General features: G+C 47.1%; 1 protein-coding gene across 6 annotated transcripts in view; it reads right to left on the reverse strand.

Annotated features, from left to right (window-relative positions):
• Positions 1 to 1,866: 1,866 nt before the first annotated feature.
• Positions 1,867 to 21,812, reverse strand: part of ARHGEF6 (Rac/Cdc42 guanine nucleotide exchange factor 6) — a 38,975-nt gene continuing 19,029 nt past the window's right edge. For 3 of the 6 annotated variants that reach the window (XM_071442108.1, XM_071442113.1, XM_071442114.1), the window contains 15 exons: positions 21,588 to 21,683; positions 20,620 to 20,742; positions 19,191 to 19,329; positions 17,252 to 17,311; positions 15,034 to 15,180; positions 14,088 to 14,174; positions 13,028 to 13,106; positions 12,065 to 12,198; positions 11,660 to 11,785; positions 8,914 to 8,934; positions 8,021 to 8,114; positions 6,823 to 6,912; positions 6,016 to 6,115; positions 5,135 to 5,189; positions 1,867 to 4,214 (listed from right to left, as the gene is read on the reverse strand). In XM_071442108.1, coding sequence (XP_071298209.1) covers positions 4,074 to 4,214; positions 5,135 to 5,189; positions 6,016 to 6,115; positions 6,823 to 6,912; positions 8,021 to 8,114; positions 8,914 to 8,934; positions 11,660 to 11,785; positions 12,065 to 12,198; positions 13,028 to 13,106; positions 14,088 to 14,174; positions 15,034 to 15,180; positions 17,252 to 17,311; positions 19,191 to 19,329; positions 20,620 to 20,742; positions 21,588 to 21,683 — 1,492 coding nt within the window. In that variant the 3' untranslated portion in view covers positions 1,867 to 4,073. The remainder of the gene's footprint in view (positions 4,215 to 5,134; positions 5,190 to 6,015; positions 6,116 to 6,822; positions 6,913 to 8,020; positions 8,115 to 8,913; positions 8,935 to 11,659; positions 11,786 to 12,064; positions 12,199 to 13,027; positions 13,107 to 14,087; positions 14,175 to 15,033; positions 15,181 to 17,251; positions 17,312 to 19,190; positions 19,330 to 20,619; positions 20,743 to 21,587; positions 21,684 to 21,812) is intronic. The other 3 variants (XM_071442109.1, XM_071442112.1, XM_071442111.1) reach the window with 3 other exon arrangements.

Genomic DNA, 21,812 nt, shown 5'->3' on the forward strand with positions numbered 1-21,812 from the left:
ACCACATCCCCCTGCTCCTGCTGAAACACAGCCAGCCCTGTGGGCCGGGCTCCTGGAGGCAGTGCTGGGCTGCCTGAAGAACCACAAACCTCCACAGGGGAGGTGGAGGTGCTCGGTCATGGTGGGAGTGTGGGTGGGAGCTACAGGAGAAACCAAAAATGGTGCAAACTAGCATGGTCTGAGACGGGGGGAGAAGCTTGGAGCAAGTGAATGGGGAGGAGAGAGCTGTGAGGAGTGTGTGTGTGTGGCCAGAAACGAGGAGTAGAAAACCTGCTCATCACAGGCAGGGAGAAACTGTGATCAGTGCACACTTTGAAGCCTCCTGCAGCCCCCAGCCTCAATGGCCAGGAGCACCTGCCAGAGACCTTGGGCTGGGCTGTGGTCCCCAGCCCAGATCACTGAGCAGGGATCCAGAAGCTGCAAATTGCATGGTTGAGGAAAACAAAGAGGGGAGGAGAAATACAGTCATTAAAAAGTCCATAAATTCTGCAGCAAGGGCAGCAGATGCCAGCTGTCATCTCTCCTGCCTGTGGGTTGCCTGACCAACTCCAGCCCCTGCCCCCACGGCTGCCTTTCTCAGGGCTTTTGTTTCTTGCCTCTGTTTCTTAACTTGCCAAAAATAGCCCATGGGATTCAGATGTGAGGTAGTGTGTGAGAGGGGACGAGAGGCAATTGCTGCCATTCCGCTGTGTCCTTCTCCCCCAGCCCTGCCTGTTGCCATAGCTGGCACTGTTTGCTCTCCCCATGGAAAGTTTAAAGGTTGTCCATACATTGATTTTTTCCTTAATGTGAGGCCTCTATGCAAGTCCTCAGGCTGTGGATTTTACTGTTTCCAAACTAATTTTTGTTCTGAGTTAAGGGGTTGAGAGGGTTATGAGTTTGCAGGGCACATCAGCAGGACTGGCACAGGGGGTGATGGATGAGCAGTGCTGCCCAAGCAGCAGCATGGACATCTGCTGGGAGAGGTGTTTGTATGGTTCAATACACACTGATCTCACTAAATATATATAGATAGATAGATATAGATATATACATGTTATATATATATATATATATATATATATATATATATATAAAAAAAAGGTTGCTCCAAGCCACATCCAACCTGGCCTGGAACCCTTCCAGGGATGGGGCAACCACAGCTTCTCTGGGTAACCTGCTCTAGGGCCTCACCCCCCTCATAGGGAAGAATGAGGCTTTCTAATATCCCATTTAAGCCTGCCCTCTGGAAGTTTCGGACTTCAGTGTTTTTCCATGATGCACCCAAGGCTAGTGTTTCTTTTTTCCCTTGTTCTTTTTCCTACTCTGAAGGCTGTGTTTGGGGAAGGAGAGGAGTGTCCAGCCCTCCTGCCCTTGATCTTCCACTTCTACTGTGGGCTGAGACCACAGACCATGGCACATCTCCGCCAAAGAGTTAAAAAACTCCCAGCCTGCAGGAGACGTCTTGTCCAAGTGGTGGTAGACCAAAGGAAATCCTGTCACCACACCTAATTGCCAGAAAAAAACCACACACTAACTAAAAAAAATAAAATCTCAAACAGGCAGGAAGTCATTTATCTACAGCAACTGCCTGGTGCAGCAGAGCAGTCTGTTTTCCATAAAGCATCCTTGTGAACAGAGTGCATGTGGGGCCTGAGGGATGGAAATGCATCTCTTGCCCTGGGACCAGGTGCTCTTGGCCTACTGCAGGTATGGATGATGATGGGAGCAACAGTCCAAGTGCCAGCATCACCTTTCACACCAGTATTCCTACCAGTAAATCAGAGAGGTATGATGCTGCCATGGCATTTTGAGGAAATCGGGGATGCCCAAAGCAAGCACTGGCTTTGCTTTCATGGCAGAAACACAGGAAGCAGCTCCAAGGGCTAAGAAGTGACTTTTATCCTTTATTTGTTGAAAATGTCGATTAAAAAACTGTTCAAAATAAAAACATGTTAGAAAAGTTGAACTTGCATAAGTAGTTTACAGTAAATAAACCTACATGACAAAGATACACTGGAAGGCAGCTGACACAACATCCATCTAAAGACAGACTCACTGGAACCTATTTACAAAGCACTGTAAACAAAGTAAATATGGAAACATTGCTGTCCATCTGGCATGGCTTCTTTTCCTTTTTATTTTATTTTCTTGTCTTTTTTTGGCTTCTAGCTCTTGACAAATGCTTGATCCAAAAAGTCCCAGTGTGCTCTCCGTCACATTACATCTCACAAACATGCATATGTACATAGCACGGGTTTCAACTGAGCCTGGGGGCGGCGAGGACACATTTCCACCCTCTCCCTGCAGTGTCAGTGGCCCCTGGTTTGCTCTGCATGTCAGCAGCCTAGTCCCCAGGCCAGCCTGGAGCAGGCAGCAGGGCCGGGCAGTACCGAGGGGTCTGGGCATGGCCTCCCTGAGCAGCAGTGAGTGTAGCAAAGGTCCTGCTCCTGGAAAACAATTCACAAGCACAGCAGGACTTGACTGCTGACCAAATCACTCAGCTGTGTGCCCAGGGAGGGATGTGGGGAGCTGCTATCTGCTTGGGATGCTCTGGGGATGGCAAATGTAACCAGACCTCTGTTTTGCTCTAGAAATAGAATTTGCTCTCGAAACCCTTTAAAGAGGGTTTCTTGTTACACTCTTGGAAATGTTTTGGAGTCTGTATCTCCCGAAACACCATTTGCAATGTCCTGGCTGAATTTTAATGGCAAGGAGAGAGTTGTAATTATTGCCTCTGTTATGTCCTTCACAACCAACATATGGTGTGACTGTAATGAGCTGTGGTGCCTCTGCACACCCTGGGACCATGCTGCCCTGTGAGATAAATAAGACATAATTAACAGAAGGTTGTTTTTATAATGCTGTTAAGGAAGGAAGGAAGGAGAACACCAGTTCTAAACTAGGGTATAACTCCAAATAAGATAAGGAGAGCTGATACATATGCATGTTGCCTGTATGCTGTGTTCAAGGAGCTGTCCAGGGATCTGGGAGGGTGTTGCACATCCTTGCCTCAGGAGCGTTCCAGCTCTTGTCAAAGCATAAATACCTTCCCTATCTCAAGAGAAAGTTCTTTTTCCTAGCAGAAAGTCCCTGTGGGGTGATGTGGGGAGAAGTGGCCACTGGCAACATTCCCAACCTTTGGGAAGGAGCGATGGAAAGCATGAAGTGGGCAGAAGGGAGCAGGGGACCAGCACATTTAGGGTTGGTTTTTTTTTGTCAAGCAGTGTTTACATTTCATATGGAGAAAAGCATGTCCTGCAAGAGGAAGCACAGCAAAATTATCATCTCCTAGGCTACCTGGACACTCAATGTGAAAACAAAGCAGGGGGCAGGAATTCTACATCATGCATAAGAAAAGGGATGGGGGCAGAACAGCAGTTACCTGTTGTGCTAATCACGAGCTGTAAGGAGGCAGCACTGTGCAAAATACCTTCCTATGCACTCTGACAGGTGCTCCAGATCTGGCTTCCCCCAAGGAGTTCAAACATCTTCATGTTAATTGCACATTTTAATCAGTATCAAGGCCACACAGGAACCACAGTATTGCTGGGCTCTAGTTCGCTACAGTCAACTAATGGGGAAAAAGAAGATGGATGGGAAATCTTCCCCAGTTGTGATTATCTGAAAAGAGAAGCATGGTGCTTTTTTGGTTTCTGCTCAATACCACCTCAGTAATGTTTTCATTCGATAAATAGGTACTGGTGCTTGTGGAAAGAATGAAAGCATTAAAAAGTGCTTAAGCTTCTTCTAGGAAACTGCTGCCCAAGCCTTTGTGAGCAACAATCACTAGCAGAGTTTGTATTTGCTCCCAGTAGCAGGTACAATGAGGTATTAGTTGCTGCAGATGAATTGTGAATCATGGACTGCTTGCTTACTGGTTCTGTTGTGATTGATTGTTTCTGCTTTATTTCCTTACTGGATGGAAGAAAAACTATTTTTTTCTCTATGACTTTTTTGTTTGGTTTTTTTTTTTTGGTAACAAAATACCCCAAACCAACAAAATAAGGAGCAAGAAGAGGCAAAGGATCCAGTTCCACTTCCCAAAAATACACCTGAGGTCACACACCACTGCCAGCAGCTTCTCCATGAATTCAAGCGATCAGGGATGACTTGCGCCCGGTGTCCTCCCTGCCACACTCATCTGTCTGTTTCAGCAGCCTTCTCACCAGCTTCTCCAAGTCCTTCCTGGATTTAAGCTCTTCCTCCAAACACTGTTTCATCCTTTTGTTTTCCTGCAAGGTGAAAACCAAAGGAATAAAGATGCAGTTATGCCCATGCACTTTATGCAATGAGGTACTTCCATGCATCTGCTGCCTGATGCCTCAGAGGTGATGAAATAACAGAGACATTTGATAGGAGTTTGTGAGGATGAAGAACCTAAGTGGATCAGACCACGAGTAACCCAAACAGAGTCTTACTACCTCACAGACCTGCACAGAAGTTCCCTGACTTTGGGCAGACAGAAACATCCTCCCTGAAACATAATTTTATCTTGGGTTGAAGAACCCTTTTCCCCTCTGATGGTTTCTCCCACCTCCAGACTTGGGACTGGAAGGAAGAAGACATATTTCCTCTGAGTCTACAAGAACTGGTGTCCACCAGACCCCTATAAAATGAATGGTCAAGTTGAAAGAGCTTTTGGAATAGGGGGAAAGTTTTTCATGTTACTACAAAGACCGGCTCCTCCTTCCCTCTTGCTTTCTCTAGCACTCAAGCATGGAGGATGAGAGGAAGTGGTCTCCTGCTGCATCAGGGAAGGTTTATGTTGGATATTAGGAAAAGTTTCTTCATGGAAAGGGTTGACAAACACTGGAACAGTCTGCCCAGGGAAGTAGTAGAGTCACCATTCCTGAGAGTGTTCACAGAATGTGTAGGTATGGCACTTCAGGACATGCTTTAGTGGTGAACATAGGGATGGTGCTGGGTTGATGGTTGGACTCCATGATCCCAGAGGTCTTTTCCAACCTTAAAGATTCTGTGATTCTGTGATTCAGGAAGGTAAACCAGAAAAACACTAATGTTCATTTAGGAATTTGCAGGATTGGACCAGCATCAGCAAGACTTTACCTGGCACTGACCAGCTGAAAATGATCCAGCACAGATTGGCTGGCTGTCACTCAACTCCCAGCACAAACAATCCCACCCAAATTACCTGCTTCAGCTCTTTGACTTCATCTTTCAGTGCATAAACTGTATCAACAAGGCTTCTGAAAAAATAAATTAAAGAAAAAAGAAATTAGAGTTGGTGTGCAGGAAAACAGTGATAGCATGGGAGGTGCTGACAGGAAAGTTGCAGCCAGATTCTGCTTCCCAAGCATCAGGCTGCTGCCTGGGAGGGGACTCTAGAAACACAGCCTAGGAGCATTTATATGCCACTGGTCCAAAACTCAGGGCTCTCTTCTCAAACCTTGATACCTTGTTCTGCTTTGAGTTATCAGCAAAGGTCTGTGGCTTTGGCTTCCTTGTTTATGCTATGGCAATGAATAACAATGACTTTAAAGGTGGAAATGCCTGAGTATCTTTTGTAAAGCAGCCTTGATTCCTTGAGGCTGTGCTGCAAAAAATCAAATGTGAAAGGAACACACTGACTGGGTTGGAAAGGGAGAGGCTCAACACAGTCATCCAGATGTGCAAGTTACAGAGCAGGCTGGGAGCACTCACAGGCAGGTGCCAGGCAGGCTCCCGAGGGGCAGAAACAGCTCAGTACATCAGTAGTTAAAAAAATAAGAACCACTTGTTTGGTTCTGTTCTCACTGACCCCATTATCCTACATCTGGATAAGCCATAAAATGGGGATCCAGACTCCCAGAGGAATACAGCCATGTCAGGACAGCTGGGAGGGTGGCCCTGTCCTTAAAAGGGACAAAGTAGCTGTTGATATTGTCTGGTGGTTCTTTGCCAGAACTAAGGCAGCAGTCAATGACACCAGGCCTGCTCCTCTGTGGAGGCACAGAAAGAGAGGGCATCATTTTTAATGCCCTTCCAAAAAGTGACACAGGGATCTATCTGCAAGTGGAGACCAGCCACACTCACTTTTCCTCAGTGACCGTCTGGCCATTGCTTCGTGTCTCCTCTATGATGATTTTCTCTTCCTCAGGAAGAAGGACTTGGGGGATGGAGTCTTTACGGGAGCCTGTGTACAAGAAATATTCATGAGGGAGAAAAAGGGGTAATCTTCCCTGGTGCCCTTGCTACATCAGAGACAGAAGCTCTCATTCTTCCTGCTCCACCATCAGCCTGGGGCAGACTGGAGATGTCAGCTACATCCCACTAACCCAGAGCTACAGCAGCAAGTGGAAAATTTTCAAGAGTACTTATTGCATCTAAAGTTACATCATGACTTATAAATGAAACCATTCGACCAGGGTCAAGAGCTCCCCAAAGAACCATGGCCTCCCTTTTTTATATGTACCATTATTTGAAATTTCAGAGATTTAATTGGCTGACATCTCACCAGCAATGATAAATAGTTATATTTCCAGAGGTGAAGATGTTAGATAGGTTCTTATGAAGCAGGTTGTTCTTAAACACACAGCTGATTGAGAGATAATACTCATGCTTCCTTTCTAAAGCTATAAGCAACCTGAGATATCATCAGGTAATCACTGGTGAAATAGCAGTGTCTCATCTGCCCTCCTACCTGCTTCATTCTCTGTGTTTAGGAGAAAAACAATGGCGACTAAACCACTAGGCAGATGAAGCTTCCTTATCTCAAAGATTGAACACTACAGTTTCCTAGCATGAGTCTCGTTGCTGTATGATGCAACATCTGTTTTTTCCCAAAGGGGTTATCAGTGTTGTGGGCAGAGTAGGAGCTAAATAATGTGTTTGTGTGCCCACCTGAGCTGAGAGCTTGCTGGAAGCCTGCCCCAGTACAGTATGCCTCAATCACCTTCAGGATCTGAGCATCCTCCTCCAGCGCAGCAGTACCTGTAAAACATTGCAAACAATAGCATGCACAAAAGCCAAGGTACTCTGGCCTTGTCTCTCCCAGTCTTTGCTCCCAAGCCCCTTAAGAGATCATGCTGTTTCTTTGGCTTACTGCCTCTGGGACTTTGCCCAATCTGTTTTGTGGTCCTTTACATTTTTTGGCATCAAGTACCATGAACAAATGGTGTGAAAACTTATCTCTAGTTGCTCATCTTGGCAAAACTCAGGGGGTGATGCCCTACTTTGGGTGCAGGCAGCACCAGGAGATGGGCAGGCAAAGCAACCCTAGTGTGGGAGTTCTGGTACAGCAGCACCAGAGCAGGACTTGGAAACATGAAGTGTTAATTTCCAGCCTCCACTCAGTGCCATCTTCTCAAGGGAGAGAGCTAATCCTGGAGCTGTACATGGCAGCATGACCATGGCTTGACCATGGCCTTTCATATAAAGCCACCAAGGTGTGCCCCAAGTGGGCTCTAGGGAGTTCGCAGGACACCCCTCTTTGCAGGTGAACATCCCTATTGGGATGGGGACCTTTTTGTTTCCTAATTCCCCATGGACACTGTTCTAGGACATGCTGGCATGGCCAGGTAGGGGTTTGTCCCAGCTGTCAGACATATTTTGGTGACTCTTGATGTGCAGTTTAATGCAGTTTTTAACTACTTGGAAGTAGTTCCTTGGCTTCATACTCAGAATAAGACCACCCACAACCCATGACCTTGTGCTAGCAATCACAAAGAGGGTGGTGGCATGTCTAGCAGTCATAACTGGGAGGGGAGGAGAAATCTGTCAGAGGCTGAGGACCCATGCACTTCCAGAAGTCTCCCATGCTCAGGAGCATGTAGGCTCAGAGTGAGAGCATGGTGTCACATCCTGCACGGCAAGAAAGGGTGTTTTCAAAGTCCCATGGAGATCACTGAGAACACAGAAATCTCCAGAAATGAAAGAAAAATAGCATCACAGAATGGTTGGGGTTAAAGATCATCTAGTCCCAATCCCTGCCATGGGCAGGGACACCTTCCACTCGACCAGGTTGCTCCAAGCCCCATCCAACCTGGCCTTGAACACTTCCAGGGATGGGGCAGCCAAAGCATCTCTGGGCAACACTTACTTTTCCGAATAACAAACTCTTCATCAGATGGTTTTCTCTCAGTTTTCCTTTTTGGAAGAAACTTCTTCATTGTTTTTGGACTTTTGCTAGAATCCTACAGAGAAATAGACTCTTGTGTTTAACCAGAACCAATGGCAGTTGGAACAGTGGAGCAGCACAGATGGATGCAGCTACCCATGCTACACACAACACTTTAGAAAGCTACAAAGCAGACAGTGACAAAGTTGGGGAAAATTATAGTTTTTTCCCTTCACATGTACCCACTGCTCCCTGGAACAGCAGTGGGAATTGCACCTGCAGGTTTGGGCCAGGACAGACTCCTCTAATAAATGCAGCTCTTCTCTAAAATCCTTTATCCACAGAATTCAAATACATTCATAGCACTTTTAGTTGCTTACAAACTCTGTGGTCTGTGCTAGAAAACCCTAAAATCTGGCTTATTCCATTGACTTAATTACTAATATAAAAGAGTTGGCAAATAGCTCTGCTTCTAAATGCCCACAGTTTGAGAGTATAAATCCCATACACAAATATACACAGAGAAGAGACAAACACACATAAAGTTAATGTTTGCTATGACTCCATGAGTAAGAAACACAAGTTTTTATCTTCTTCACTCAGTTAAAAGTCTTGCTGATTTGGAAAGAATTAGAGTATTAGTAGGTTACATGCGATAGGGATTTAAAGGAGAAGAGGCATGCCAGGAGGTTTACGTACCATAACACTAAATGCTTTCTGAGAGTTATCTTAAAATATATTTGCCAGCTGCTACTGACTCTGACAATAACTTACTGATATAACGAGGCAAAATTAGGGTCATGCAAGCACAAGAAGCATTAACAGAAACAAGCACTCTGTGACACAATGAGCCAAAGAGATGTATCTACCCTTACCTTTAAGATATAAGACATCCTCTACAATGAATATGCAAAGAAAGAGAAGATGAGTGTGAGAGACTGATGATTTTTATCACCAAGTCAATTAAATCCACAATTCTAAACCACATTTCAGTGTTAGTCCTGAGATTAATGCAGCACCCCCTCTGTCCTGGTTTTAAAGCACTATCAACATGCAAAGGAGCACCATGTCATGCAAAACTAAAAATTTATATGTGAGACACAGGATGAGTGGGCATTAATACACTCTAAACACAGAGAACATGCTTTCTTGGTTAGTAGTGGGTGTCTGTAGATGTTGGTTGCCTAAACTGGTGCTTACAACAGCAGGAGCCCCATGTGCCTGGCTCCATCCAAGTCCCAGGAAGCGCTCAGGGCCTGCCCTCAACACCAATTCTAAGGGCCTCAACCCAGCCTAGTCAGGATGCCAGGACACTCTGCCCACCCTGGTGACAATCTCCTGGGACTTCATCTTCTCAAAGGGGACCTTCCATCCTGACTTCCAAAGACCTGACCGTGTCAGGCATCAGCACTGCAACACCTCCCTGCTTCACTGGCAGGGACAGAGAGCTCCCTGCACATCCTGTGCAGGATTCCATCCCTGGATCCCATCCCTGGGATGCTTGACCCAGGGAGCCATGAGGTCGGCCCAGCAAAGTCCTGAACCCTGATGTTATAAAGTCTTCACCTAATGGAAAGCAGCCAGTTAAAAAACAATAGTAGAAGAAACGATCTATAAATAATTTTCCCTTTGCTAAACTGAATCCAGACACCCACAGAACTTACCTGTTCTGTCATTTCAAATGATTACTGGAAACAGAACAGGAAAAATACCCAATTTCAATGGAAATAACAAGAGTGAGGTGCCATACACAAGCAGGGTCTGAGGTTTCCTGAGCTGGGTACAAGGAAGTGTACAAGACTATGCCATCCTATCTTACGCTATGAGAAGACAAATAAAGTAACACTGGATGTCTAAAAATCTCAGCTCATTAAATCAAACTGTCCCACTCATTTCCCTGCAAGTAGCCTTTAAAATTTGTATTCCTTCATTACATCTTCATTATAGGAAGGTGCTTGGATGGAACTGTCAGCATTGCTTATTTTGTGCTCAGCTTTAAATTAAAAAACCTAAAATACAGTGAAATAGGGATTCTGTTTAGGGATTAAGCATCCCAGAGGAAGAAATGAGACAGATGTGGATCTGCTTGGGCCAGCAACCAAACTTATTCCCCATCTGTCATCACAGGCTTGTGTCCATGAGTCTCTCTCCAGGCTCAGGCAGGACTGAGTACCAGGCTGTGCCTGCCCAGCTCTGCTGGACATGTTGGCCTTTGGGTTTCTACTGACATGGTCAGCACGGCTTGTTCCCATAGAAGCCACATTTTTGGTCCTATGACATTTTGCAGGATACCATCCAGCATCCTATCCCCTGGGACTCGCTGTGGGCTAGGCCCCTGTGGCAAAAACCTCTCCCCTGCTTTCGACACAGAGTTTAATTCCAGCTATGAGTGGCAGGGGACAAGAAACTGCAAAGGACCATGGTATTGTATCCCTCAATCTGTCGTTTTTCTCACAGAAAAATTTCTCTTTTACCTCAAGCCAATATTTTTAATTGACCACACAAGCAAGAAAGGGTTTAGCCTCCATTAGGAATTTGGAACATGCAAAGATTATGGGTCATTTTCAGTCTGCTCAGTTAGTATTTAACCAAGTTAATTCCCAAACTGAAATGTGTTACTTTACAAATTCTAAGAAATAAATGCAACAAGATGCAATGAGGCTACATAAAACCTCTACCTGCAGCAGCAGACCCACAGTTCTGCCAGCTGCCAGACTCTCCATCCCTAAGTGCTGGGAGGGCTGAGGGGATCCGAGCCCCCTCCCTGTCCCCATCCCCACTGGGGCGGAAACACTCCCAGGGCCGCTGTACCAAGAAAGGCAGCTGACTCAGACCCAGAGTGCTCACTCAATAAGAGGAACGTTACCTGAGATACTGGTGAGTAATTCCAAAAATTTAACATGAGGTAGGGAAGGAGAGCACTACAGTTGTGGTGCAGGGTGACAACAGCACTAGGCTGTATTTTGGGTTTTCCCACACAAACTCCCAGCTCCCAGGCTGGGACTCCTGCAGATGAAGCCATCCCTTGGCTGCTGCCTCCCAGCAGGACCTTGCTGTGTAACACTTGGGTGGGTGGCAAAGGAGGGTCAAGCCCCACGTCCTGCTCCAGCCACCAAAACAGCGTGGAAGACACAAGAAGCATGGCCAGGAATTTTGCCTCTTCCTCATGGTGCACTATCGCTTCTCAATCCTGAACCACTGAGCTGCTGCACAGCTGGAGCTGAAACACATTCCAGCAGGGAGCAGGCCCCTGTCCACATCTCAGACCAAGGCAGGGAGGAGGAGAGAAGGCAGCTCCACCATGGCACTTCCAAAAAACAGGGCCCAATGGGACACCCAGATGTAGGACTGGTGAAATCCAGCAGCTGAGAGTGCTGGCTATGGCAGCCAACAGCTAACATTCAGCCTGCAAACACATGTACTCATGAGTCCCGTGTAGCACAAAGCCCAGGACAGCAACCTACATCCATCATAGGACTAGGGCCAAAGTGGCAGAGTAATTTCTCTCAACATCCCCAAGAACCTACATTTCTGTGTCCTTGCTGTGGGATACGAAACCTGTACACAAGGTCTAGGGATTGTGTGAAATCGGGGTCCTGGATAGGCAGGTGGGATTATTACCTCTTTGTAACTCAGTGCTGCCGAAGGTCTGAGTGGAGGAGCAGGACGGAGGCAGCTCAAGCTCCAGGGCTTGAGGATTTTGGGGGGTTCCAGAGGCCCACGGATCTGCCCAGCTGAACTAAATGTCTGAGAAAATAGATGAGAAGCAAACCAAGACTGTTAACCACCAAACAAGGTAGAGAAGTGGAGGGGAATGGACAAGCATTGAGATACTGAGACACCTAAGTTGCAACAAAAATAGGGCAGGATACATGTAAAATGGTACAAGCACAACATGGTTACAAAGCAAAAGGCAGGATGTGTCTAACAGCTGTCGTGTTACCTCAGAGTCAGGCTGCTGCTGAAACAGAGAGCTCAGGCAGCAGTGAGGAACCCGGGCAGCAGAGGCCAGGAGGTGACACTTACTGAATGAGGACTCCAGGACTGTGTTTTGGAGACGGTACTGCATGTCCCTTTGGTCAGCCTTTGCAAGTGGTCAAGCCATTCGTGCAAGTCCTGGCTGGTGCTGCAGGACACAGTGATCCGCTCCATCATGTTCCCTGTGGCAGAGGGTTAAATAACTGTCTTTAGCAAGTGGTAGAGACTCAGGAGGAAACACAGGGTGAGATCAGCTCAGCACAGCAGGAAATGGCTCCTCAGTTTGCACAGTCCAGTGGCTCCAAAAAGGTTAGGGCAAAGATAGAAGCATTAATCATTAAGAATCATTAAGGTTGGAAAAGACATCTAAGATCATCAAGTCCAACCGTTAAACCAGCACTGCAAGGTGCACCACTAAACCACATCCCTAAGCATGACGATGAGACTGCCCATCCTGCTCCAGGCACAGTGTGGGAGCTGCAAGAAATGCTAAGGGAACAAGTAAGATGAATGTGTGAGGCTTATTTAATGTTGAAGGTCATTAAACACAATACTTCCGTGATGAATAGGATCCTGACACTAAATACCACCAGCACAACCAGCTGCACTGCAGCCCAGGCACTGAGCATGAAATGACTTGTGTATACCTACAAGTAATGAGATACACTGAATGGGGAAATAGGATGAAAGCTCCCTCATGACCAGAACCATGTATCTGTCAATAAATGAGGTACTCAGAGCTACAAGGCATGGCTACTGGATGCAGACAGGGCACACCAGTGCAGAGCAGTGCTACTGGGGCGAGAGATTTGTCCCATACAAAGCACTATGGTCTCCAAAGGCAGCCAGAGGCAGAGCTCCAGGGCACTTGGAGGAGATTGCCTCAAGCAGGACAGAGTTGCTCAGAAACTCAGACAACACATGGTAAAAGAGCAGGAGAAAGACCAGTACTTCCAGTGGCAACTGTTGCTTGCACTGGGAGGACTGCCCCAGGCAGAGGGCCCCACTGACCTGTGATTTCAAACATGTGCTCATTCCCTTCGGCATCTTCCAGCTTTGTCAGCATCATTCCTGCCAAAGGCAGCTTTCCCTGGGAGAATTGAAGAGCAGTCAGTGTCAGCAGGTCTGCTTGTTTCTGCTGATTCCTTTCTCTTTGGAAACTGCCATTTAAAATTAATTTGTGAAGGCTTCAGACCGCATGAAGAGTCTCCTTTAATGTATGGAACTAGATTTCCCTGCACAACTAGGTCAAACCCCAGAGATGAGGCTCCCATGACAACTGAGTCATCCCTGGCTCATCTGCCACCCTTTCCCTTCGTTCAGTGCAAACCTTTTTCACAGTCAAGTCAGAAGGATCAATTTCCTCTGGCTTTTTCTGAAAGCCTTCCCCATCCCTCTGATTTGCATGCTGAACTGCCTGCTCACCTTACTCCCACCAGTGGGTCAAGCCAGAAAACCCAGCCAAATATTTCCCAAATCTTTCTCATCTTCCTTGCTACGACAATATGACACATCAAAACAAGAGCATCCTTTTCCTGGCAATATTGATGGTTTCAGACAGCTGGAGAAAAGCCAAGCTCTCAACAGCCATTGGAGGGTATGTAAAATGGTAAAACACAAGAAATGCAGAGTTATATGTAATAGTACCTCATGGACTGGAATTTTCATGCACTCTGCAGTGGGCTTTGTAAGTATTTTCCAGAGATGGCACAAAACTGAGAGCCAGCTGGCTGGTCAAAACCCTACAGCTGGATCAGGACACCTTAGAGACAGACCCTACTCTCAAAAACAGCAGGTAGAACAACAGGTTTTGAGATTTTTTTGGGTGTTTTTTTTTGTTTTTTTGGTTTTTTATTTCACAGCATTCACTTACCAAATGCTGCTTAACCAAAGATCAAGACAAAGGCATTGACTACCCGGCACATGGTAAAGCCAAGCCCTGGTTCCCAGCCTGGGGTGTTTGCATCACAACAGAGAGTTCAAAGGATGCAGAGGACACAAATTTGCTAAGAACGACCTGTTTGGCACTTTTACACCGAATGCCTTGCAACTTCAAACGAAGCAGGCCTACCTGATAGATGAACCCACTCATCCGTGGGCTTGCAGACAGCATCAGCAAAACATTGGAAAATAACAAGAAATACCGCTCCTCTTTCTCCTGGGGGGATAAGAATTTAAGTTAGTCCAGTCTGCAATGCATCACAAGCACCTGCCTCTAGCAAACTGAACCTGTTGCAGCTGGAATCACAGCCTGTGAGATCACCCCTAAACCAACTATTCTGGCTTTTTTTTCTTTACGGCATCTCATTTATGTGCCAATTTTCCCTGCAGAGATTTTTGTCTGCATCCCGCTAATCCTCTTCCAACCATTGCAGAGTGCCTCAGAAGGCCTTGTGTTCCCCAGCATCCCACATCCCAAACAAGAAAGACTTTTGGGACTAGATACTGCATGGGTTTGTTTTACAGGTCTTCCCTTCCCAGGGAAAAACTGCAACAGCATAAATTCAGGGCTAAGAGATACTTTCCCACACTGAGCATGCAGCACACATGGCTTTAGCACCACTGTGGAAGGTCTGTGTCAGGCACTGGTGCGATGCATTAGGACTAGTAGGACAAGAATCACTCCAGTTAGTTCCAGAACACAGTCAGCTCTGGGATGGGGTGTCAGAGCAGCCCCTGTGATGCAGATAGGACATTTTCTAGTCACTCTCATTTCTAAGAGTAAGTCACAGGGGAGAAAGAGGGAAATTAATGCGCTAAATGACACTGAGATACTACTTCTCTTGAAAAGTGGGTCACCAAAGGCCTGAAACTAAGCCTACAGGGTGCCTGATTCACTCCAAAGACATGCACGTCCCATTGCACAGATCTTCCCAAGGTAAAATTATTTACCAGCATTATTTGTCATCAGTTTGTGGCTTGGAAGGAGAGGAACTACCACCTCACATCACTTACCCCGGGAGCAAATGGGTATTCAGACATGAAGTCTACAGCCAGCAGAAGAACACCACACTCACCTCACTTCCCCCAGACTGCACCATAACCTGGGACATGTAGATGACATTTCCCATCATTTTTATGTCCTCTCCTTCCCAGCGCTGGATGGATTCAGAAAGGATTTGCAGCTCAAGTTGTTTCCTCTTCCTCAGCTCCTGGCATTGTGACTGGGAATCACAGCAGAGCTTCGTTAGCTGAAGGGCAGAAGCCAACCCAAACCATCCCAGTTTCACCAGCAACAACTCACACAGCCCTGTGGGCTCAGAGATGGTCATGTCAGGGATCAGAAAAGCCTATTTTGGCTCCATTACATGAAATTTGTTAAAAAATCACATCCCAGTGATTTATGAAGTAATGATTACATTCAAATGTCAAGGAAATTGCAAACTGCTCTGAGCAAACTTTTCTTTCCAAACCAGCCCTAACTCTAAGAGTTCAGGGTCACAATTTCCAAACCAAGACGGCTGCACAGTCAAATGTCTCTAATTTTGCTACTGCTTAGAGGGATTTTGAAGGTTTGTCCAAACAGCAGAGTTGAACTTGTAGCACTGCAAGGTCCCCAGCAAGTCAGATAGGTGGATATTTTCCAACCAAAATCTGGAACCCAAAAGCAGGACTAGGTGCTGCTGTAGATTAGCACAAAAAAGAATCTTCTGAAAGTGCTGTTATTGAAAAGACTGCACCTCTGCTGGGAAGCTGGGGACTGGAGAAGCTCCAGGGAATGAGCAGTATCAATGCTGACTGAACAGAGTCCTGCAAATCCAAGCAATACCTTCTTTAACTGACCCCTCTGCCAATGGGGAAAATTGTTGCAAAGGTAAACCAAGGCTATTTTCACCAACTGCTTGGTTTTTCCAAACCCCTTTATCTGACAGAGATTTTCCTCCTTTCCAATTCACTGACTATCCAGCTCTGCAAAGAGAGGGGCTGCACTGGGTCTAGATTGAAACCACACACATTTGAACCAAACTGGGGTTTACTCTGGTTCTACAACTATTGTATGTTTTGATGGCTCCCCAATTGTCCGAATCCAACGTTCCCAGGATAAAAATCCAAATATAATCCACAGGAGTTCATCACAGTCTCTGCAGAGGCACTGCTGTGACTCACAGCGGCTCCTTGGTCCCTCCCTGCCTTTGCTTGGGAGCCTTCCTGGTCCTATAACAGGACCACATGCCCATCACAAGGGGCATCTCTGCTCATCTAACGTCAAATTCACACTGAACCTCTTTAGCTGTGCCATAATGACATTAAATTACTCATCACCCAAGTACACATTTCAAGTAAAACCATCCAGCGCTTACGAGATTTCCTAAAGATTAATGACACCTTGTAATTTAAATGAGTTATTCCCCTATTAGCTTCCAGAATAAATGGAAAGGGTGCTGAGTTTCTAAGTAAATGTAACATGATCGCCCTTTCCTGTTTTCTATGAACTTTCTCCTCCCCATCTTTTATCTGCACTGCTAAACACTTGCATTTTGTCACAAACAGGTGACATCTGCTATGCTAAAGGAAGGAAGCTGGACCATATCTGGAGTGATTATAGTGAAAGGTCCTCTGTGGCTACAAAGCAAGAGAGACCAGAGTTTTTTTCCATAAAAAGCTTTTCCAGGTAAAACCTTTGTGCATATGGATGGCTTTTCCCCTTCTATTTCATCTCAGTGCAGCAGGACTTTGAGGGGTGCAGGCTACAGAGTTCACAGAAATGGGTTTGTTATCTCTGACTCACCCATTCTCTCTGTTCCCCACCGACAGCCACAAATTACCACCTGGAGCCACAAATTACTGGAATGTGGTCCAAGCCTCCTGATGCCTGTGGAGCAAACCTCAGCAAAATTTCCCATTGGCACCAGCACTTGGGTCAGTCACAGCCGTGCTAACCTCTCCCTCAATGAGCAAGGAGTGGTCTAGTTTCAGGTGGAAAATGATTAGAGATTGAAGGGAACAGGACATGAAAGGGACCCTGCTGCTACCACGGTCCACACATGGCTTTCAGTAATAGAGGAGAAACTTGGAGATCCACCATCTCTGCTCTGGCACCATAGAGCCAACATGTACTTGCCACAGCCAGAGGAGCAGCTCTAGGCTTGAAATGTGAAATGAAGTTTCTTTGTAACCCATCTTTTCCATTCCAAAAGACCTTTTTTCCTAATGAGGAGACAAATGTCAGGCTTGACTCATTCTTCATGAAATGCAGACCTGAAATGGAGGGCTATTTTAAGAATTGCCACCTACCACAAGGGACTTGAAGGATGTGATGGCTTTCAAAACATCTTCATGATCCGCATGCGCCTCCTAGTGAAGGAAGAGCAAATTCCTCAGCCATCAGCAGCAGCAGCAGCACCCACCCTGAGCATTAACCCACCATGAGCATCCCCCATGTTCCACTACACTCAGGGCTGAGAATACAGGCAGCATGGTCTTCAGGAGGAGGTCAAAGTCTCCCAGGTACCTTCCCCACCACCCACTTCAACACGGCATGGCAAAAGGCAGCTATGCAATTTACTGATACCAATTTAATGAGTGTGAAGTGGCCAGAGCAAGAGTAGGTATGACTGGACTTAGAAAAAATCTGACTTGCAAAGAAAAATCAATGAAAACAGGCAGTGGTGCAGGGTGCACCTTCAGGAAGGAAACTTCCATTGCAGTGCCAGATATTCCAGCCACTGCCCATCAAGGGTGGAAGCCCACCACCATCAAGGGGGCTTCAACTCTGCTTTTAAGGGAGGGCATGTCTAAGCAGAGAGCTCTTAGGCCAGGTAAAAGCAGAATGGTGCCCCTTATCTCTGACCCCAGCTGTATGCTAGTACTCTCCCAGAATGTTCTCCTGGATCTAAGGCCCTGCTCCTCATCACCAAGTCCTCATGCCAAGCAAATCATAAGGTGTCAAGGTTGTGATGGACCTGCCCCGGCAGCCTGGCATTGCTCATCTGCAATGTGGGACGAGTGGCTGCCCTGAACACACCTGCCCCCTCAGCAGCTCTGCAGCAGTGCAGGGAATGCTGTGGTGTACATCCCCACTGCACGCAGCCGTCCTCTTCCCACTGCATCACAGCTTAAACCTCAGGCCTACTGATTCATGCAACAAAACTCCCACACTCAGCTTAGAAACCAAGACAAATAGGTGATGTGTGTGTCCCCAAACCCACGGCTGAGCCGCCTGCGAAGAGCAGGCAAAGAGCACAATGCATATCCTGCAAAGAGCACACCATCCCTGCATGGGCAGGGATGGCCAGACTCAGCTCAGCCCCTGCGGCTCAGCTCAGCCAGGTGAGAGGGACAGGTAGGTCTGGAGTGTGCCTGCCCTGCAGGCTCTCATGCCCTCTCCTATGCAGGAACATCCCGGGCTCAAGCATAGAAGTTTTAATCCTTTGGCTTGATTGTAGGTCATGGATAAATGTGCTGAATTAACTGGTAATTAAAACTGGATGAGGAGAAAAAGGAAACTTGCTTAAAAACAGACTGTTACTTCTGTTTTCTTCAGCCCCTTGCACCACCCCTGAGTTTTGCCTTCCTGCAGCTGGAGTGCACCAGCAGCGAGTAGCAGAGCTCCAGTAGCAGAGATCTCTACAGTCCTTGGGGCAAGAAATGTCCTGAAGCACACTTGCTTCTTGCCAAGGAAGTCTCTGTGCCCCTGACTGCTCTCCCTGCTCCCAGGGGCTCGCTCTCTACCCCTGTGTCTGTGCTGGTGGCCAAATCCATGTCTGTGCAGCTCTGCCTCCACCCAGGAGCACAACCCTGGGGCAAGGGGTGGGAATGTGCAGGAATGTGCCTGCGAGCCACAGGAGTGAGTGGCCAGGCTTAGGAATCTCATCAAATGATAACAAAACCACAGATTTATTCTTGGCTGTGCAAATAAACAGCAACTGTAGCCCGTCCCTAGACTCTGCTTTTACTTGTGCTGGAAATGGCCCATCTTTGAGGGAGGGCTGGGGTGAAGAACAGGTAATGTGCTTCCACAACATTCCTCAGACTCTTCCACCAGTTTCTCCCTTTTAATCTGAAAGGTGGATAATGTCTGGGCGACATGGGACATCTCCTTGGAGATGTGGTTAGTACTTTTAGCCACATGATGCTCAAATACCAAGAGGCAGAGGTGTCTCTTGAAGCTCAGGGAGCAGCTCTGGCAGCACCCACAGGCAGAGCCTGCCCAGCAGCCCCACACCCCACCGACCTCCATGTGCCGCTCCAGCTCCTGCAGCAGTGTCACGTATTTATCCAGCCTCAGGAAGGGTTTGCTGAGGCTTGTGGTCAGGATGAGAATGCCTGGGCTGGCCGCACCTTGGCTCTCCATGAACTTCTCCAGCTCATCACTATAAAAAGAGACAACAAAAAAAACCACAAGGAGGGTTCTCAGAGCTGAGGGCTGTGTTTTGCCCATGCTCTCCTGATGGCCAGGGCTCTGCTCTGAGCTGGGCCTCCTTAAAGGCAGCACAAACTCCCCTCTGAGTACCCTCCACCCCCTCCGTGGAGCAGGCAGGGAGCTTCTATCCAAGCAAGACCTTTCTCCTCTGGAAAGCAGGAGAGGATGTCGTGTGGCCACAGGTGCTGGAATGCACAGCTCTGGGGCACACTGGTGCCAGCAGCTGGTCCCCCAGCACAGCAAGGTGGCACAGGGGCAGGTATCTGGTGGATGGGGAGAGCGGGGAGGGGGCAGGGGCTGCATAGGCTGGTGTTGTGCTGGAGGAGGCTGCAGCAATGCACTGGGAGCCTGCTGGAAACTGTGACGCAGGTGTTTGCACGTACATTGCTCCAGAGAACATGGCTTCTGTGTGTCAGCACATTTGCCAAAGCTGATTCTTTGGTTGATTTAGGAAAAGGGGTCAGACTGAGGAATCACATGAATAAGTCATTTGCTGGAGCCAGGCTTGTTGTTACACTGAATTAAAGCTGGATTTCAGCAGGTAAGTAAATACACCATGAGTTCCCATTGCAGAATGGGAAGACTTAAACACTATGCATGTGGTCCTGGCTTTCCCATCATTGCAGGGAAGACAGCTAACCTATATTAGGGATGACACAGTTGTAGCATCTTGGCGTGGCACACTCTTGAGCAGGACATCACACAAATTCAAGTGTCTACTCATGTGGGTCACGTTGAAGAAAGAAGTTATTACTGTGTTCTACCAATGACCCTGAAAATCAACCATTTGGTTGAATAGAAGCTCAATGAATAAACTGGGGAACTAGCTGACTCGATGACCATCCTCCTTCTGCAGTGATGTGCTCCCCACCGTGGTGCCACAGGGGAACACTCCCATTTGTCAGTGTGTGAGCACTTGAGCAGTAGACCTGAAACAGCATTTGGGTTGTGTAGCAAGTAAAAATCACAGAAGACGCTACTGCCAAAGCTGAGGTTGCCTGTTTGACCCAAGGTGGGAGTCCTGTGCAAAAAAGGACCTGTGAGATCAGCTCTGAACATGAGCAGTGTGAGTTGTCTTCATGCTGAAGCGGGAAGGTCCTGCTGAAAAGCCCGAAGTCCCAGCAGCAGGAAATAGCAATGACCTATTGTCAAAACATAGGTCAACAGCCATGCCAGGCCAAGCATTAATAACAAAAATTAACTTTTTAAAGGAGTCTGAATCTCCTTCTCCATCACTTACCTGTGCTGTGTGAGGACATTCACTGCTGAAGGGTGGTTAGCACAGTACGTCAGGTACAGGGAGCGGAACTGGGGCATCAGGTTCATGAAACAGCCTCCCACACGCTGCTGGTTCTCAGGGAGCCTACAGACACCAACACACCAGCTATGTAAAGCCTCTGGATCTGCACCCTGCAGCTACAGCACTCTCAGGGACCTGCCCAGGAACTACCCACTGCTCAGGGACATTCCCAGGTCACCTCATAACTGCAGCACTGAGCAAAATATCCACACCTGCCATCTGGGGAGGAGGAAGAGGGGGATCCTCAGGTGGGTCTGGGTTCCTGTGATGCAGACAGTGAGAATCACAACCCATTATCAGCCTCAGACAACCTGTGACTCAACCTGTTATGTCTCACCAGCAGAGCTACAGCTGGGATGATGAGGATGAGGATGAGGATGAGGATGGAACTAAGGGCAGTGTGAGGGTGGGGGGGTACCACTCTCTGGGCTGCCTACGAATATGAAAAGACAGAGAAAGAAGGAGAAGCCACAGCCTGAATATATTCTCAATATTCCGTCTTTCCCCATCTCTTTTCAGCCCTTACCTAAGGCTAATTATGTCTGTCAGCTTCCCTGCAGGAAATTATCACCTCTAATAATTTGCTCTTTGCTCCCTGGCAATTCCCATCTTCATGCCTGCCAGATCTCCCACCCTGCATGTGCCTGCATCTTTGGGTTAGGCAGACTTTTGTGTCAGTTCTAGTGACACTCATTCAGCAGATGCTTTAACACCAGTAGTCTCAGAGTTCCTTCTACCTTTCCTCCTGCCAAAGCACTGCCTGCAACCTTTCCTCAGTCCTGTTATTTTCTTCTATATTTAACAAGTCTAAGACAGCAGTCAGGAGAAATATTAATGAACATGCCTTTCTATTATTTTTAGCTACAGTTAAAAAGCTTAACAACCTCCGTGCTATGACACAAACTTACTTTGCAACTTCTTCCAAGGCTTGGTTCAGTGTTTGCTGAAAAGCAGAGATTTCTTCCATGTTTCCCAGCAATGCTGTGATGTCCCCAGTGCTGAGCCTACAAGAGCCACATCACCAGTCACCATCAGAGAGAGGTTGCTCTCAGGAGCACCCCATTTTTATTTGTCAGCAGACCTTCCAAAAAGACACAAAAATTTCTCCTTCCCCAGATACAGCATCGGACAGA

This window comes from Agelaius tricolor, unplaced genomic scaffold, assembly GCF_023055355.1.
Source record: "Agelaius tricolor isolate 1412-34295 unplaced genomic scaffold, bAgeTri1.0.p SCAF_17, whole genome shotgun sequence".
Lineage (NCBI taxonomy): Eukaryota > Metazoa > Chordata > Aves > Passeriformes > Icteridae > Agelaius > Agelaius tricolor.